This window comes from Astatotilapia calliptera, chromosome 15 (genome assembly GCF_900246225.1).
Source record: "Astatotilapia calliptera chromosome 15, fAstCal1.2, whole genome shotgun sequence".
In the NCBI taxonomy this organism is placed as follows: domain Eukaryota; kingdom Metazoa; phylum Chordata; class Actinopteri; order Cichliformes; family Cichlidae; genus Astatotilapia; species Astatotilapia calliptera.
The window spans coordinates 2,697,851-2,717,328 of NC_039316.1; the positions used below are offsets into that span (position 1 = coordinate 2,697,851).

Here is a 19,478-nt window from a genome sequence, read left to right on the forward strand (position 1 = left end):
GGCTGCCACGTGATACTAGCGATCAGAAAGCGAGCTACATTATAAATTACAGGCACTCCTGAAAACTGTCCAGCCCTAAAAGACTGCAGACTGTACATAATGCATAAACACAAAGTGTTTTTTAACCCAACACAAGCGGTGTATAGCGCGTTGCTGTCCTACTGTGCCATGCTGCCACCATGTGGGTGCTAGGAGTAATGTTTTCATAAGCATTATCTTCTATAGCGATTAAGAGTTACGGTAACACGGGGACTTGGCTGTCATTGTTCTGTAAGCAGTTTATTTCACACAAAATAAAGGCAGTTGCAGTAGCATGAAGACTGCAGTATCCTATTGATTAAGCAAATGGACAGTATTTCGGCGCAAAGGTAAACCGATATAAAGTGCTATCTAGCTAAATTAGCACAACAGTAGTCACGGGTGAACAAACGTTCGAACACCGTCTAGTTTTAGATAAGGTCCTGCGCTTATAGTCAATAACCCGACACAAAACGACCCAGAAACAGCAGCTGTACTCAGCAAATTACGATTTTAAACGCGACTGCAAAATAAAGACTGATCCCAAATCAGTCTAAACGGCACCGGATGTCGGCAAAGTAAAGAGACAAGTGCCGTTTTCGTGAGTGACTTGTTCCAGGAAGTGCTCTCCGCCGAGTAGAGCATTTCTGAAGGGCTGCCATTTTACCGAGTTTACGGTAAGAAAACTTGCTTCGTTTCGCTGTGTATATTGCTGGCTGCTACACTGCGTGCAGCGTGTCGTGCTACGATGTTGTGTTACCAAAGAAACACACATTAGTTACATACGAAGTGCTAATTTTTTTGTAGCTAACCTAGCTTGTTTGCCACAGTGCATGTGACGCTGCTGTTAGCATTTGCTGTCAGTGAGTGGTATCGAGACAAAACCACAAACGTGTTACATTTAAACCACTTTAAGTAATTATATGTAAGTTTTTCTGACATCGGGGTCATTTTAAGGAACTCGCTGAGCATTTACTGCCCTCTAGTTAATTATTAACTGCCAATTCCCTATTATTGTGTTCATCTCATTTCCTAATAGACTAAATGTCACTTTAACTGCTGTAAAGTTAGCCTCTTCTAACGATGGCTCAAGCTAATGTAGATTTAAGCCGGTATAGTCTTTTCATAGCACATACACAAATGTCAGTGCTGAGTAACAAACCCAGCCAATTACAGCTCATGTTTTTCTCAGGTGCCCGAGTGAACGATGGGGAGCAAAGCGGTCCAGCTTACCTCAGGCTCGCATCATGAGCACATTCTGGCTTCTCTGCATGACCTGAGGCTGCAAGGTCAGCTGAGTGACGTCACCGTGCAGGTGGACTATGAGGGAGATGTGGAGGAGTTTCATGCCCACCAGGTGATGCTTGCTGCATCCAGTGGCTACTTCAAGAAAATTCTGCTGTCTCCGCACGCATCTCGTGATAAACTGTCTCTCTCAAATATGCACTCGGAGGATTTCTCTGCATTTCTGGAATTTGTGTACACCGGTAAAGTTGAAGTTGCCAGAGACAAGATAGGTAATGTTCAAGCAGCGGCAGAGTTTTTGGACTGTGATGATCTGCTGAAGGTTTGCGGCGAAGCCATAAGCGCAGAAATGATACAAAAGCCCACAAAGAAAAGCTCAAAAGTTGTGGCTCCAGATGATGTGCATGGTGCTCAAAAGGAAGAAAAGGCAAACGGGAAGAGGCATCGTAGAAGCTTGCTGGTTAAGCGGCAGCTGTCTCCACATAGGCTGGTGACAGAAGTCACTTCAAAAAGATTCAAGGCAAAGAAAACAGTGAGGGATGAAAAAAGGCGGGGAAGAAAGCTACAGGTGAAACCGTCTGGCAGTAAGGTGCAACAGAGAGGCGTTTGTACTAAAATAGTGCCTTTAAACATCAAAAATCAAACTATTGATAAAGATGGAGAGGAGGATGGGAGCAGGACTGAAGATAAAGCTGAGCCAGAGAAAGAAAAAGCCAAAGAAGACGAGTGTTCACTGGGAGACCCTGCCTCTGATGGGGATGACTGGGAATGTGAGGACGATGCGCAGAGTAAGGATTCTGAAGACCCGTTGTTTTTACCACCCGGAGAGGAGGAGGAGGATGAGGAGGAACAATCCAAGCAGACTTTAAAACAATCATCCAAGGCCCAGTTCCAGTGCAACAAGTGCCAGCGGACTTTCCACTATGAGAAGAGCTACTTAAAGCATATCAGGTAACATGATAATAATGCTTTAGCTCTAATATAGCTGGAATTATGCACTGCAACGTACAGTACAGTATGTGCATTATATCATAATGTACATGGTATATATTTTTAAATAATGCTGCAACTTGTTGGTGTCTTGGTGAGTACGTACCATGGCGTGAAAGCAGATGTGGTTTATCGCTGTGAGACCTGCTCGCAGACCTTTGCAAACCGCAGCAATCTGAAGATCCACGAAAAGCACGTTCACAGTAACGAGAGGCTCTTTGTCTGCGAATCCTGCAACAAGACCTTTAAGCGAAAGAAGGATGTCGTCCGCCATCAAAGACAGGTGAGGACCGGTAGAATTTCTAACAGCCATATTAATGTTATTTTAATGATAAAAAGTATTAAATTTGTAATAATCCAATTTCTGTGAGAGTCACATTTTTTTATGTGGAGTTTCTGTCGCGGCTGCTTAGGTGCATGAACGCAATCTGCGACACATCTGTCCTGACTGCGGGAAATCACTCAGCTCCAAAACTGCCCTGTTGTTGCACGAGAGGACACACACAGGCACAAAACCCTATGAGTGTACTGACTGCAGGGCCAGATTTACCCAGAACTCTGCCCTCAAGATGCACCGCAGGTACGGAGGTGGTTAAATAAAGCCTCGGGGTAGGGGTGGGCCTGCAAAAGCAAGAAATTGACCGAAAGCTTTTAATCTTGGGAGAGTATTAAGGGGGTCATTTGAGTTATTCTCTTTATAGTGAATCCTTTGATATTAGCATCCCGCTACTTAGTCATGAAATGCATCACCTTCAGCCTTCCTGGAGAACAGTATGCTAAATTAATAGCTCAGACCAGGCATCTTTATATATAGACTACTTTCACCAGAAACAGCTGGAATATCAGGCTGAAGGTGCTGCCATCAATTGGAGATCAGGCACGAGAGCCTCCTATGTTACTTTACCGTCAAAGAACAACTGGACTGTTTTTTTTAATGGCAGTTCTGTGTGTTTGGTGCATCCTACATGTTTATGTAGTGTATGTGTAAGCAGATGATGAGGTTTAAACCTGTGTGTTTACACATGTGTAGGACTCACACAGGAGAGAAGCCATTTGCATGTGATGAGTGTGATGCACGGTTCACTCAGAAGCACATGCTGGCCTACCATAAGAGATCGCACACAGGTAAAACCATAATTGAACATTAATAACTAATCAGATTTGAGCATTGTCATCAAGAGCATGTTTCATCTTGTCATTTCTTTACATTTCTGTGCTTTGGTCATTTTTGGCATTACAGACCTGTGGGAAGAAAAGAAAAAGAAAGTTTTCACATGACTTTATGCAGTATGTTAAAAACTAAATACACCCCATGATTGAGTAGCTTGTAAGCCATCTTTAGCGGCAATACCTTGAAGGAATTGAGCTCTGCGTGGCTTTATCTGTCTTTCATTGTGTTGTGGAGGAATTTTGGCCCTCTCTTCTTTGCAGTGTTGTTTCAGTTCATTGAAATTTGCTGGCATTTATTTATGCACAGCTCTTGTACACTCCTACCACAGCATTTGCGTCAGGTTGAGGTCTGGACTTGGGGCCATTGCAGCAACTTGATTCTTTTAATTTAAAGTCATTCTGTTGGAGATTTGCTGCTGTGCCTGGCATCGTTATCCTGTCCTGCATGACCCATTTTCAGCCAGCTGTTATCTGTCAGACAGATGGCCTCACATTTGACTCTAGAATACTTTGGCATACAGAGGAGGTCAACTGAATGACTGCAAGTTGTCAAGGTCCTGTGATTGCAAAACATCACTCCTCCACCATTGGGCTGGAAAGTCAGTATTGTTTGTTTGTTTTTTGCCAAATGTGCCACTATGCATTATGGCCAAATATCTCAATTTGTCACCTGGTCTGTCCAAAGGAAATTGTCCCAAAAGTCTCGTGGTTTGGTAAGATCCAACTTTCCAAACCTAAGTTGTGCTGTCCTGTTCTTTTTTTTTCCTCGTAGTGCCCAATAAACTTTAAAATTTAACATCCTGGGTTTTTTGCATTGCATCTGAGCATTGCACGATTTGAGTTTGAGTTCAGTTTGTTTGCACATCCAGACCAGCAAACTACCAAAACATCTGCTTTTATAGACGTGCTCACGCTTGCGGATGATCAGCGAATTAAGTACATTTGATTAGCAGCACCTGGCATTAGCATTAATGGCTGTTTTCTGATTCATGAAGTGTTAGGTTTTTAAAAAATACCCTCATTAAAATATCTTGAAACAGCTAATCACCCGAGGATGCTTCGTTGGGATGTGTTACAGTTTTTATCCTCTGCGCCTATAGTTTCTCCCTTAAAGCTCATTGGAGATTATTTTTTTGGTCTATCTCCACAAACAGTATTTCTTAAAGAAAAAGTCCTGAAGTGTGAGCACACTAAAAACAAAACTATCTACACATACAAGACCATAACTTTTTGTTCTCTCGTGTTAGGAGAGAAGCCATTCATGTGCGAAGCCTGTGGGAAAAGCTTTGCATCTAAAGAATACCTGAGACACCACTCAAACATCCACACAGGCTCCAGACCATATAAGTGTGAAACTTGCGGTAGAGGCTTCGCTCAGAGGAACTCTCTCCACCAGCATTTAAAAATACATACAGGTGAAATGTAGATGTCGTTTTTCATTTAATAGTTATATTACATTGAATTTATAGGTGATTTTTCATTAATCTCTTCCTCAATATTTTTTGATATTTTCTTGTTTCTTTGGTGGTTGTCAGGCGAGCGTCCGTACAGCTGTAAAGACTGTGACAAACAGTTCACTCAGCTCAACGCACTGCAGAGGCATCAGCGTATTCACACAGGAGAGAAGCCCTACATGTGCGGCCTCTGCAAACGCACATTTACAGACAAGTCCACCCTACGCAGGCACACTACGGTGAGCAATACTTCTTAGAAAAAGTAGTTTCACCTACACGGGTACAGAGTTTGTTTAACTTGTATTGTGGCAGGAGCTGAAGTTCCCGTATTTAGAAAAAAAGACACATAAGCTGATGATTTTTGGATTTTTTTGTATAGTGATTGTAGATCTTAAAAAACAGAAAAAAGAAAGAAGCCTGCACTGACTGCTGCAGAAATAACATCGGATTCTTTGACCTTCAGATTCATGACTCAGATGCTCCGTGGAAGACATACCTGGTGGTGCTGGAGGGAAATGTGGAGGAAAAGAAGCCCAGATCTCCTACCAAGATAAAGACAGAAGAAGCAGGACCAGGAGAGCATAAGAGCACGCCCAGGAAAAGTGCTACAATTGCTGCTGGCGATGCTCCTGATGCTGGCGATGCTCCTGATGCTGGCGATGCTCCTGATGCTGGTGGTAAAACCCATACCGACTCCATTGTGATTCCATCTGAGCCAGTCAGTGTTCCTGCTGAGTGGCTGACCAGTCACGGAGCCATCGCTCTGGTCAGCCACAGCACTATCGGCGGGATCACCGTTATCCACACGGATGTCACACCAGGGACTCAGATCCAGCCCATCGTAGCCACTGACAATACAGGGACCAGTGTCATTTCTTTAGATGGGTCAGCCATCCCTGTTCCCTTCCCTTTACCAGTGTCCATGGCTCACTCTGTCCCCTTGTCCTCTGAAGCGCCCTCTACTTCTCTGTCTGTATCCACTCTCTCAGTTCCAGTTTCTGAGGGGTTTTTAGCATCAGTCTCACAGATCCCAGGAGTTTCGACATCATCTGTACTGGAAGCTGCAGCTTCGCAAACTATTTTGGCTCCAGTTTCAGACTCTAAAGCCGCTTCAGATACTGAACCTCCGGACCCCAACATTCAGACTGTGGTTATTGGTGAGAATGATTGTGGGAGAAAACAGCCAGTATCCAAAGTGAAGAACAAGAAAGGACTAAACTGAGACCTCAAAATAAGATGTGTGTAGGGGGTGAATGTAAATAGCTTATTTTACTGGCTTTGGGGAGTTTTTAGCTGTCTCAAATCAAATCATGCTACCTTATGTGTATTCTTTGAGTTTTTCACTATTATAATTATCTGAGTTCTGGTGTTTCAGGAATAGCGTTAGCACTTTTTGTTTGGCATTTCAATATCACACTGTTACAGAGGTGAAGCTAAAGTTTAATCTGACACAAACCCCAGTGAATACAAATGAAGTGAAGATTGTAATCAATTACACATGTTCAAAAGCATGGTTTAGAATATTTTACAACACTTTTGTATTAATTACAGAGAAACGCTCTGCATATAAAATACTGCAGCTGTGAAACAGCAGCAACGAACTTTTGATCATTTAATCTAACTGTGAACAAAATTGCTTAAGTCCTTCAAAATCCTGGCACTTGTCTCTGTTTGAAATTGTCCCTCAGCCTCCTAGTACGCACAGCTAAGGCATCAATTTCAAAAATATGTCACCTTCTTGTTATCGCATTCACAAAATTTTCAGAAAACTTAACCTCTGACCCTGAGGTCACTGAGAATAAAACCGGTCTGAGATTTTATTAGATACACTTTTGGTGTTATTTTGAAAATCCTACGTTGCCTTGATCTCGAGTTATCGCATTCACAAAGTTCGGTGTCCACTTGCCTGCCTGACGACATCAGCCTTTTACAACAGAGGGGTAAAAAACTATTTAACAGAAAACCTTGAATAAGAAAAACTACAGTTTAAGCTTTTTTTTTTTTTTTTTTTAAATAGAAAACAAAATGCTATCATTTACATGTAAAACTTTGTCATGATGACACACACATGACAGATGAGGCCAGAGTACAAATATTATTCAAGATAAGCTAACCTGCTTGAGGTAACACCAAAGGCAACAACAGTATGGGATATAATGCCTTTATTAATTTCCATTTGCACAAGCATACTGATCAAATCCACAGCCCACTGTTATCCCACCTGGAAGAAGCTGGGTACACGGGGCAACTGACCCTTTAGTAAACACTTTGGTCTGGCTAACAATAGTGAAAGTACACAACACTGAACTATACACAATGACATGCTTAGCGACTGGCCATTTGCAAGGTTTACAGTGCAGTAGTAAACCTTCTATGATACGTTTACAGCACATAATGAGTGACTAATGATGCTCATCAGCACAGGATTACAGCCCTGGGTATAAGAAGTAAGGAGATCTGTGTCAGTGCTTTTCATTCAACAGTACAAACTCTAAATCGCAGCTTCAAACATTCAAAGTATCATTAAGTTGACAAATCATAAACAGCAGTAATAAAATTACCTATAAATGTATAACAGTCTACACTTAGTGCATATCATTACCCTCCCTGTGGTGATAAAATGGAAGCTAAATAAGAGTTTGTGGATGTAATAAATGAATTTTGCTTTAAGATCTTTCTGTTTCCATCTCAACAACACAAGCTAAGATAATGGTACATTCTTTAGATTCATACAAAGCATGAGAAACATTACATAATCTGTTTAAATATACAATAAACTAGATTTAAAAAAGAAAGAAAGAAGCTGCATCTGACTAGTAAACAATAACTGTACAAAACATGCAATATTTCTTATCAGTACTAACTTCAAAACAGAATACACTGCTCTGAAATCCCCCAGGACAGATTTCAAGAGAAAAATGTATGCAGCAATCCTCTAGACAGAGGTGAGGGCGAGAGGATTTACATTCTGACCAGATTCAGACACGCTGAAACAAAGACAGTGCTCTGAAAGAACAGCAAGTGAGCAGTGAAATATTGAAAAATCATCAGTGGACACTCCTATATACACAGTGAGGGGAGTGTAAGGGTGTGTGTTGGTTTGTGTGTTTGAAAGCATGCGTGATAAACTTTCCCTCCGTGCTGCGTTTCTACCCCGAGGTGTCTTTCATTTCAGATCCCCTTCATCGCCCTGGATGGTCTTTTTGATGCGCAGCAGGAGGGTTGTGTGCCACTGGTCCAGACGTGAGATTGAGTCAAACTCCTTTACCTGCATCAGGCAGACAAGGGCACACACAATAAGTGTTTCCTGCTTCAAATTAGGATTCCAACTAGAATGACCTGCTTTGCATCACCAGCACTCTATCAAAAGTGGTGCATTTTCACAAACAAGATCCTTTTTAGATGGTCCTTTATGTAAAAGGCTGTACTCCAAAAATAACCATGGTGCCTACCTATTGGTTTGTGGATGCCTGTTTTGAAGCCTTGCCTGACCATATTTGTACAACTACAAACTATCCCAGAGAAGTAAAGCAAGTGTGTAAGTTCATCTCTAAATGTTTTAAAGCATTCCCACGTTAAGCTTAACAACCGATATATGGAGCGACTGCCTCTTCTTCTCCCCCCCCTCCCTCTCCTGTTGCTACTTCAATCATGAAACTGATCAATGATCAGGCGATCGGCTTTTCTGTCGCGAGTCCGTCTCTCTTGTTTGTTTATCGCCCACTTTGCTCCAGAAAAAGGAAACCAGCGGATAAACAACAGCAGCACGTTTAAGCTTGATAAGCTGTTGTTAGAATGTATTTAATATTACTTTCTACACCAGGATCCTTTTCTACATAGCTGACGGCTGGTAACTGTGCAGGGATGGGTCTAGCAAAGTTTTGCCAGGGGGGCAGGTAGGGCATTAATAGGGAAAATTCTGTTGAAGAAAGATGTTGAATCTATTTAATTATTGTAGAAAAATAATTGATTTCTGTGCATTTGTTTTACACATATATCAAATTAAAGTTGATTACATCGATTAAGCATCATGAGGCGGAGGGTGGGGGGTGGTTCCCCATATTTTTTTGTTGGCAATCCCATTAGTTAGGTTGTTTAATATTTCCGCCAAGTACTCTTTAAAATACCAGACTAGAGAGGATGGTGCAGGTTTAAGTTTATTAGACTGATCAGTATTGCTGAACTATGAAATATTTTGGGTGCAGTGTATTTTTTGCATTAAGGTATAATAGAATAGCTTTAGTGTTTTATTTTTTAAAACTTGAGTATGAACTTATACAAAATGCAGCAAAATATATATAAAAAAAAAACAGTTTTATTGATTCTAAAATACACTATATCAGATTCATATCTGTATCGGCAGATATCCAAATTTATCGGTATCGGACATTAAAAAGTGGTTTCGTGCCATCTCTAGTAAAGACCCTACAATAAAACCGAGAAACCCCCAACAACCAAATGACCCCACTTGAGCAAGCACTTGGCGACAGCGGGAAGGAAAAACTCCCTTTAAACAGGAAGAAGTTAGCAAACTATAACCACAGAATGTATGGATGTGCTACACAAACACAGCTACATGCTAAGTAGTGCTTAGTAACTAACTACTAGGATATCACTTACATAAACTGCACAACAAACTGTACATTGGTCAGACAGCTGCATGGTTGAAAAGTCAGCTCAGTGAGTTGAAGCCTGAAGCCCTTATAATTAAGCCTTAATATTAATTTACAGGGAAGGTTAAAAAAGATTCCTCTATACAGTTGTAAAAAGCGGTAAAATTAACCCAGGGACCAAAACAATTTTTATACCAGGCTGTAATTATGGTTATTCCTCCAGTACAGTCATGCGTTTTAATATGGGAGTCCGTGGGGACGACTCATTTTTGGAACCAACCTCAAGTATCTATTTCAGGATTGGCTTAATTTTTCAGCCCCAAAGGTTTACACTTGGTTTATTCAAACTTCTGGCACGAGGACGCTTTTCGCTCTGTGACTCTGAGTTAATTTTAAACTTTCTTTTATGAGTTTAGCTGTTATGATTACCGGGCTGCACTATACACTACACTTTGCAACACATTCACATACAAAGTCCATGGAGAATTGCCGAGTTCCAGCCTTCAGCTTCCTTGAATGAAAATCTAACTAAACTACAAGTTGAAACAGTCACAAGCGGACGCCTACACTCTCCAAACGCCTTATTAAAAAAGAAGAAGAAGAGAGTTTTCAGTGTATACAAGACTTACTGCCTCTGTGAAAGCATCGCTGTTCTGCTCCTCGTGAGCCTCAAGGAGTTTCTGTTAAAACAAAGAGATGTAGGTCACTCATAGAAACTGAATAGATTAAGGGAAGAAAGTAAGCCGCTATCCAGCTACCTTCAACAACTTGCATTCTCTGGAGTCGGAAAAAGCCGGGAACATCTCCTCATACTTCTCAACAGCGATCTACGGAGAGGCAAAGTTAAAATTCTTCCAGAATTCATCATCCCAGATCCTGAGAGTCACTCACGAAGGCGTAAACTCACCTTAGCGTTGAGCTCATCAACGATGAAATGACAAAGAGCGGCTTTGAAGAAATACTCCTTGGCGCTGTATTTCAGCAGCGGGTTGTCCATCGTGTTGGCTCCAACCTGGATATAAATCCATATCATTCAACATTTATCAGAAATGTCAAAACTGAGTTAGGAACCTCATGCACAAATACAAAGCAGAGCACTGTAGACACACCTGCTCGTAGATCTCGATAGCCTTCTGGTACTGCTCCAACTGAGCGCAGTAAGCTCCCACTTTCAGCAGACACTTGTTGGCGGAACTAAGGACAGTGTGTAAACAGCACACAGTGAATCTAATGCATGAGGGCTGTTTGAAACCAGTGTTGCACAGTTTTCAAAAAGCGCTATGCTAAATTAGTTTCGAATGCTGATTTATTAATAACGAGTGCGTCCAATGCCACAGTTTTATGCAGTTCAGCCCACCTGGATAAGATTTGTTATTGGTTAGAGATTATTTAACAGCTGCTGATATTTTTAAACTAATACTGTTCCTGCTTTAATGGCTATCCTCTTTCTACTTGTGTAATGGATTGGACTATTGAACAAAGACTTCACTAAACAGCTATGTGAGTGATCAATGCTTAACGCCAGTCAGCCACAACATTACAATCACAGACCGATGGAGGTGAATAACACTCGATCTTGTTTTGCTTGAATGTTCATGCAAAAAACAAGTATCTTAACAATCTTACTGCACCAGCTGGTAATGTCAGCTAAAGGGGAAGAAAAAACTGCAGTTCCTCTAGTTCTCTATTTTATTAGTATGTTGCTTTGCACTTATCAGAAGATATCTGTCTGTGTGTTGCACCTGCACAATGTTTAAATGGAGCTTGCTAACAAAGCTTGCTGGGACTAGCTGGTAACTTAGCACACCACCCTTTTTGTCCATAAAACTAACATAGCAGCGGCAAAAATGTAACAAACCCATAACCGATGGTCGAAGTCTCACAGCTATGTCCATTTTCTTATATAGAGTCGATGCTGCAATACCTTCTGCAGCAACCAACATCCCTTTAGTGGCTCACGATAAAACAACCGACCCATCTTCTAAACCAGCGGTGTGACACGTGAAGCCCACGAGCCAGAATTGGTCTGGCAAAGACTCAAAAACTGGACATCTTTGGAAAATGTGAAGGAGGGCATACTTTCATAAATTTTACAGTGTTTCCTAATAATAAAGACCTCCCCCATACCCATTCATACTACAGTAATAAAGTAACAGATAAGCAATTAAAAGACAAAACGTTACCTTTTTTTATAAGTTGAAAGAAATGAAAAACACAAATAAAATATAGCTTTTTCTATTATTTTATACATTAATTTCTCACAATTGAAGCTCAAAGAGTCATGCTGACTGATTTCTTTCAATTACTACAGACACACTTCCTTATTGTGAAGAAAAACTGGGACATATTAGAGAGATTGCACTTCTTTTTCTTGCATTAAGATATTTCAAGGATTAAATGTGCAGTTAATGTACATACGATGTAAGATGAGTTTGAAATCCCTGTTCTAAACTCAGCTAGTTCTCAATCCAGCTGGACATCAATCCAAGAAGGATTTAACTCTCAACCTGTCAGCATCCCAGCACCAGACACTAGAGAACATCTCCAGAAGCCTGTGTCCATGCCCTGATGGGTTAGAGCTGTGCTGAAGTTGTGAGGTTACTTATTTAATATTGGGCTGGTGGTTTAATGTTGTGGCCGACTATTGTAGACCTTTACAGCTTCGATGAGGGTGCACACATATATCTGAAACCTGAAATTACTTTTTGCTTTAATTTCTGAATTCAGAGCTGAAAAAACAAAAAACAAAAAGAAAAAACGACTGACAAAATCCAATATTTTATACTAATAAAGGGGACAGTACCTGTTCGATTCTTCTCCTTTGTAGTAGTCTGCTGCTTGTTCATAATGTGCAATCGCCTTTACAGAAGACAAAGCAACAAAAAGCCCTTATATTTATATTTTCAATGTCCCTTGAAGAAAATTTGCACCATAATTAGTTTTAACAGTAGTTGGTAGTATAATCTGATTACATGACACCATTACCTTTTCAATATCAACTAGTTCAGACTCGTAGATCTCTGCAATACTGATGTGGTGTTTGGCTGCGATGGTAAATCTTCCCTGAAGGACAAAGAAAGGGGGAAAAAATCATTACACACTGGATCTATCCAGACAGATGCCTCTCAAGTCAATGAAAGGTTCCACTCTGAGTGCTGAGAGGGGAGGTTAAGTAGCAGCCTGTGGGGCTCCATCTACAAGACATTTAAAAATCACCCTCTTTAAAGGAACATGAAGAAAAACAACAAGAAAAGGGCAAATTGGAGAACAACATTCAATAAACACAACATGGGCAGTGGATATGATGATACTGGCAGAGGTAGCCTGCTACAGCACAGATGTGTATGAGGGCCTTCGGTTATCCAGGTGATGGGACTTCTAGTACAGTCTTGGAAAAAATAAAATTACAAGTCACAATCAGACACTATAAAAATCTTACCATGTCTGTGTATATATCGATGGCAGCATTTAAACACTTGATTGCCTCTTTTAGCAGCATTAAGGGAAGAGGAGGGAACAGTTAGACATCATGTAAGTTTTCTCACACTTTCTCTTGCACAGCATCGTGTTGCACATCGGTATACATGGGATGTTCTTTCAGCGGGGTGAAATGGTGTGAGTCATACAATTATCTAACACGCTTTTCATAAAAGAGATTTCTTACCTCTTACTTATAAAGGTAAAATATAAAAATACTGGTAAACACACCTGTGGTATCAGTTTTAAAATCCTATGTAACCTTGTTCTCGGGTTATCACATTCACAAGATTTTCAGAAAATTTGATCTCTGAACTTGACCTCGAGCTCAAGGTCACCGGGATTCAAACTTGTCTGGGGTTTTTAGGAGATGCAGCTATGGTATGAATTTGACGACAGTACCCCACATCAACAAAGAGAGTGACATCAGTCACAGGTAAATACCATGCAGCTCAAAGAAACAACCTTACACAACACTGCGAACAAGCTGCTTAACATGCCAACATCAAAGTCACAGCAGGCTGACAGTGAAACCTATGGAAGCTTTTGTTTCCACTACTGACAGAAGAAATTGCAGGCTATTTTCTCAAACCTTTGAGTTAGTAAGATTAAATTTCAAGTTAGCTCTGCCAATCAAGAAGCTCAGTGAATGACACCTTTTCCTTGTTACCTGGAAACAGATGGCAGATGGTACAGACACATGCACACGCAAAATTGGACAGTGATAGCATCATTGAGCTACCAGTGTACATTAAACATGAACATATTGCAGTTGTGCAGAAAACAATGCCAGGCGATTCAGCTAGCAACACAAAAATTCATTTGTAATTCATGTGGCTTTCACGTAGCACCTTCAGAGCTTCCTTAATGACAGCGCCAACTTAAATATTTAAGTTATTTTCTCAAAAATTTGACTTATAACTCAAACGTTTGTGATACGTAACCTGAAATTATTTATTTCTTTGTGGAACGAAGCTTCCATAGAAACCTTGTAGCCTAAAGCTCAGTCTAATGCATGATCAATAATCCATTCAAGAAAAAGATGATTTTGCTCATGTGAATGCAGCATTTTCAGTGAGAGAAATAGTTCATCACCCACTAAAAAAGCCATTGGGATGAGTGATTACTGAAAACGCTGCATCCAGATTAACAGAATCTGCTTTCTGGGCTCCACAATCAACACTTCATTCATTTATACAGTTGGAATATAAAGAGTATTACATATGATTAGCAGCCTGGTCTTACCATTAGGGTCAGACTTCTTGTAAGCATTTCCAGCATCGATGAAACTGGTGGCACAGTCGTGTTTGTTCTGCAGCTGCATATGGAGACGTGCGGCCTTGCAAAATGCATTTCCAGCACCTGGAGACGAGGGAGATGCCAAACTGTTACACACACACACACACACACACTGCACACTTTGGATTTAGCTGACACTCTTAATTATGCGCATAACTTGAACCCAACTTAAGTGTGGCACTTTCACAAAGTTTGCAGTTACAGCGCCAAAAAAATAAATAAAATAAAAACTTGTTCAAGAGAGCAGCAAAAGTGAGTGGAAAATTTTAAGGTGTGGATGTCATAAGCAATAATCAGTTCATCGCACCGCTCCAGTTCTTGGCCATCTTGAACATGTTGGCTGCTCTGCAGTACATCTCACATGCCTCTTCCACTTTGTGATGTCCCCTAAAAAAATATATTCATATGAGGAGAAAAACAAGAACACAGTTTTGAATTTAGTGCAAATGTTCATTGCATTTTGTTTATGAAAAGGACGATCATGCTGAGCTATATGTAAAGACACACTATTGTTAGATTTTCCACTAAGATGCAATGTTTGGCTTGTCCTAAATAAACCTTCTACACAGGCACTATAGAGCTCAATTCCTTTTGACAGCCAGCAGACCCCTGGGAGCTCCCTGTAGTCGTAATCATACTCTGGCCATTCAATCATGGCAGAGGATTACATCATTGCCTGGCCGGCAACAGAATTAGCAATATGAAGCCTGGCAATGGTTATCCTGGATAAGAACTGCAGCGTAGTAACATCTGGGGCTCATCTGTGCAGAGGTTTAGAGAAAAAAAAAACCACTGAGTCACACGGGGCTATCGCCGAAGGTTTTTTGCATTAAGAGTCTAAACAAACAATATTTTTTATTCATTACCGGATAGAATATACACACGTTTGCAAGATTTAAATAAGGTAATGCTGATCTCTTCTGGGGTCACTGACAGTGGCAAAAGATTTGGATAGAGCTTCTGTAATGACGACCATTGGGAAAGCAAGACGCATGGATACAGGTACAGATATAAAAGAGAAACGTTTATTTGGTTAGAACTGGTCAGATAAACCAGAGGGTGTGAGTTAGGAGCTTCCTAATCAAAATACACTTCGCCCCTCCTCCAAGCGTCCTCCATAGTTTATGTATAGCATGAATCTAATGACAGCATCTGCCATTGCTATAGTTATGGGGATTAACGAGGGTGTTGGTCACAGCTGAAGGCAACCATTAACTGTAGTTAATGCAATAAATTCACTCCTCTGCGGATTACATCAGGATTAGATGATGTGCTGCTGCTGGTGATTTAACTCTGATTACGTTGTTTTCTATTTTTTTAAGTCCTTTTTATTTTGGGGGGTATTTAATTAAGAAACATGATCCAGGACTTGCCATTAAACTGATTTAATAGAAATAAACAGTTCAATGACATTAATGAACTTACCAGCACACTGTATGTGTAAGCTGACATAACAGGCAGTATTAAACAAAGGAAAGACTTACAGCTATAGTAAATAAATTAGATATTTTAAGCTTGCTAAAACAGTCTGCTGCGTAGCCTCAAGGCCAGCGCTAAGTCTAGCAGGAGGTCGTGATCTGCTGGCTTGTTTACAAACCTAAAAACAGCTAAGTTAGCTAACTGCCTCGCAGGTACGATTGCGCTGCATGTCATCTTCCTCTACGTTAACAATCAGCTAAACTTCTATAACATTTAGCCTGTTCACATACGGACACCTCAGCTAGCTAAGTGAAAGCAAGTGTGAATGGAAACAGGCTCCGTGCCAACTTTGCCGCTGACACTAAACGCTTGCTAGCTGTTGTTCTTTGGTGCAGTGCTGTCTTACCCTCCAAACATCCCTCCCAAAAAAGAACCAGACGACTTGACTTTTTTGTCAGCGTCGGCCATAAGCTGAATAGCTTCCTTCTCTTTCCCAGAGTTGTCCATTTCTTGTCTGTAGTTGGGGGAGGAAAAAAAGCTAACAGTTAAGCAGAAAACACCCGCAGAGGATTCAAGTGTGTACAGTAAGGATTACAGTCGACGGGTTTATTTAGCGTAGGCGTGCACAGCTAGTGGCTTAGGTGAGTGCCGTGGCATCACGGGAGTTGGAGTGCTTTACGCCCCAAACTCAGCAAGAGCCGAGGCAGAAAAGAACTACAACTCCCAGCCAGATATGAGCAAATTTTCTTATGTCCGTGTTACGTAATATCTTGTGCCAAATTACAAAATAAATGTTGAATATTCGGCTTATTTTTTCTTAATTCGTTTTTTCTGCAGCATTTAATTAAAAAAAATATAGTTAAATAATAAATAAAATATTTTTGTCTGAATTTAGAAACACAACAATTAGTGTCCTTTGTGTTTCTGTACAGCAGAGGGCGCGAAAGCAGTGCAACTGACTAATTATACTATAAACATTTTGACTTTCCTAATTATTCATTTTGCTAAATGAAGCTCAAACAACTTTTTGTTGCTGTTGTTATTTCGACAAAACTTCAAATTGCTTACATTATACTGTGCGTGTGCAGTTATGTCCTTTTTTTTAACTAAATTAAACTGTAGAGGGAAACGTGCATTTGGAAAATCTAATTCATTTTATGGGTTCAGCAAAACAATGCCATTGGGTACAATTAGACTTTGACTCTATTCTCCTGGTGAATGTAAATTCTCAATAAGGGCTTAAAAACAAACTGTCGTAACATGTGACCGTACATAGCCCCCTAGCTCAGCTGCTCTAACATTTATAAACTGTTAAGATTTCTAAAAAGTGTGAGAAAGACACTATTGTGATCGTCCTTTTTCTGTATTCAATCCTTCCAAGTCGTACAACAAGGCTCTCATTCAGAGCTGGTCAAACAGTAGGTTACAAATGATAATGCTTGTCATTTACATTATACAATACGTAATTACTTAAATATTAATTGTAACCAATTATGTAACAACAGTGAGTGTCTACAGCCAACTGCAAATGACGGTGGAGGCTCTGTCATGGTTTGTCATGGTTCATTTCAGCCAGTGGTGTTGGGGATCTTGTGAAAATTGAAGGAATTATGAACAGAGAAAAGTACACCAGCCTTTGATTGGCCGGGGCTTCAGCATGAAATTCCAAACACACTACCAATGCAGTAAAATATCTGGATAGAAAAACACATACTGGACCTTAACATTACTGAAGCAGCGTGGGATCATTTTGACAGAGATCATCCAAAGAAGCCTGGGGAAATATTCCTGCAGACTACTTAAAGAAATGACCAGAAAGCTTCCCTAAGAGATCTGATGAAGAATAAAGGTGGTCAAACCAAATACAGACTTTCAACTTTGTTGGAACTCTGCAAACTCCTTTGCCTTATGTACTCTATTTTCAAGGATATTTGTACATTTTCATAAATTGCTGACCCTATTTCCTGTTTCCTTAGCAAAATATAAAGAAACGAGGCTCTATCAAGGCTTAAGCACAGTGTTGTAGGCTATATATATGGATCAAAGTCTGCATACAGCAGCAACTTGTATGTCAAGCAAGAGTGGGAAAACAGCTGGTGCCCTCATATTTCAATGGCTTACAAGAGCAGAAGTCAGTGTGGTAAGCACTGTTTGCTGTCCCTATATTATCTGGATATGTCTGACTCTCATTAAGTATAAAAATTTGTATATTAGATATATTATTAGTTAAATTGTTAATATGTTAACATATTAACAATTTAACTAATAATTTAACTAATTTAACTATCCATCCATCCATCCATTCGCTTCCGCTTATCCTTTTCAGGGTCGCGGGGGGCGCTGGAGCCTATCCCAGCTGTCATAGGGCGAGAGGCAGGGTACACTTATTTAACTAATTTAACTAATATAAAATATAAAGACAATTGTCTTTATATTTTATATTACAGAATAACACTTTAAGCTTTAATCTGATGTAAGGGAATTTCTATTTCTAGAGCCAGAAAAATGCTGACATACCACAGACATACAGCATATCATCTGCAAAGTGTTTTGTTCCGGGTATGATGAAAAAGCAGTCCCTTTTTATTCCTGAAAGATTATGGTGTCATTGCATAGGTTGTCCAGCAGAGTGCGCTGCAGCTCTGTTGTTTACAATTCTGCACCGTTTGCAACATAACGATGATATGGAAGGACTTTAAGGACATGGGTGGTGTCCTTAAAGCACAAGAGAATAGAAACAACTTTATTGTTTGTCACAAAGCAGCGGAGAGAAAAGTCATCAGTGACACCGCTCTAAATAGAAACAAGTAACACAAACACTGATAAAGGGCATCAGAGTTAAACATCAGTCTGTAATAATACAAGGATATAACATCATTAAAAAAAATTATTCAAAATATTTACAGCTGAGGGATAAACGATCCTCTGTTGACCTTTGTCTTAGCCAAGGGGACTCGATTATGCCAGCCTGATGGTAACAGCACTGACGGAGATGATGCAAGGGGGTTCTGTGTGGTCACATGGCCTTCCTAGTAAGTGACCCAATACCACTCAGACAGCGGTGCTTGAATAGAACCTGTTTTCTCACCAGCCTGTTTGGTAATCAGAGAGTGTTGTGTATAACAGTGAGGCTGTACCAGGATGAAATCAGAGTCAGTGACAGGCGTTAAACCAGCCATACTGATATAAAATCTAAGTATCCTCAGTATTTATGGTCCTCGTTGAGTCTTTTTGCGCAGAGGTCTGGAGAGTCCAGGCGACGTTGGTGGAAAATTGACAAACAGTGAACGTATCAGTATGTCTTGAACTTAACTCCATATAAAGAGCAACTCCCTGGAAATGGCATTTGTCATGACCTCATAAGAGTCTGTTTACTTTGACCTTTTAATGTATTGCACTAAGAACAGCTCTCTTATCTGCATTTAATGTTTGCTTTACTAGTCTGGTTGCATCTGTAACAAGCAACCTGGTAATCAAAACTCTAATCTAATCTAAAAATCAGAAGCAATAAAGACATTACTACATGAGTCAACTTAGTTTTTGCGTCAAGAAAAATTTCATGCATTTTGCAATTGTTTACATGGTTTACCAATATTCTAAAAGGTACTCGTACTAGAATCATAATTGTAAACTAGTTTCTAATAAAACAATATGGCTTAAATAAGAAAATACATTAAAAGCAATGTGTACAGTCAAGATATAGATAGATAAGATATGGCAACAGTGAAGCTGCTACGAAACACAATTACTGATTAATTTTGATAGTGAACAGTTCAGGCCACTGGTTTGACTT

The 19,478-nt window shown here is 40.2% G+C and overlaps 2 protein-coding genes across 5 annotated transcripts; one reads left to right on the forward strand and one right to left on the reverse strand.

Moving 5' to 3' along the window:
• Positions 1–222: 222 nt before the first annotated feature.
• On the forward strand, positions 223–6,702 carry gzf1 (GDNF-inducible zinc finger protein 1). Of its 3 annotated transcripts, none has more exons than XM_026142816.1 (8): positions 223–368; positions 1,211–2,214; positions 2,353–2,536; positions 2,667–2,833; positions 3,284–3,378; positions 4,671–4,838; positions 4,959–5,116; positions 5,341–6,702. In XM_026142816.1, exons 2-8 carry the CDS (start codon positions 1,226–1,228, stop codon positions 6,097–6,099), a joined length of 2,520 nt encoding a protein of 839 aa, XP_025998601.1. In that variant the 5' UTR covers positions 223–368; positions 1,211–1,225; the 3' UTR covers positions 6,100–6,702. The 3 variants fall into 3 exon arrangements, with proteins under 3 accessions (XP_025998601.1, XP_025998600.1, XP_025998602.1); XM_026142815.1 differs by lacking the exon at positions 223–368 and adding an exon at positions 378–695; XM_026142817.1 differs by lacking the exon at positions 223–368 and adding an exon at positions 737–943.
• Positions 6,703–7,024: 322 nt separating this feature from the next.
• napbb (N-ethylmaleimide-sensitive factor attachment protein, beta b) lies at positions 7,025–16,325 on the reverse strand. 2 transcript variants are annotated; one of them, XM_026142820.1, is made up of 11 exons: positions 16,092–16,325; positions 14,574–14,653; positions 14,213–14,329; positions 12,930–12,976; positions 12,476–12,553; positions 12,294–12,349; positions 10,600–10,684; positions 10,398–10,502; positions 10,249–10,317; positions 10,120–10,170; positions 7,025–8,145 (listed from the first exon to the last, which is right to left on the reverse strand). In XM_026142820.1, exons 1-11 carry the CDS (start codon positions 16,190–16,192, stop codon positions 8,044–8,046), a joined length of 891 nt encoding a protein of 296 aa, XP_025998605.1. In that variant the 5' UTR covers positions 16,193–16,325; the 3' UTR covers positions 7,025–8,043. The 2 variants fall into 2 exon arrangements, with proteins under 2 accessions (XP_025998605.1, XP_025998606.1); XM_026142821.1 differs by lacking the exons at positions 12,930–12,976; positions 16,092–16,325 and having other exon boundaries at positions 14,574–14,632.
• Between the last annotated feature and the right edge of the window lie 3,153 nt (positions 16,326–19,478).

Coding starts and splice junctions, on each gene's coding strand:
- gzf1 (XM_026142816.1), top strand. CDS start 1,226: ATGGGGAGCAAAGCGGTCCAGCTTACCTCAGGCTCGCATCATGAGCAC. Junction 2,215..2,352: donor AGCTACTTAAAGCATATCAG/GTAACATGATAA, acceptor TGTCTTGGTGAG/TACGTACCATGGCGTGAAAG. Junction 3,379..4,670: donor CCATAAGAGATCGCACACAG/GTAAAACCATAA, acceptor CTCTCGTGTTAG/GAGAGAAGCCATTCATGTGC.
- napbb (XM_026142820.1), bottom strand. CDS start 16,192: ATGGACAACTCTGGGAAAGAGAAGGAAGCTATTCAGCTTATGGCCGAC. Junction 14,654..16,091: donor TTGGGAGGGATGTTTGGAGG/GTAAGACAGCAC, acceptor ATATTTTTTTAG/GGGACATCACAAAGTGGAAG. Junction 10,503..10,599: donor CTATCGAGATCTACGAGCAG/GTGTGTCTACAG, acceptor ATTTATATCCAG/GTTGGAGCCAACACGATGGA.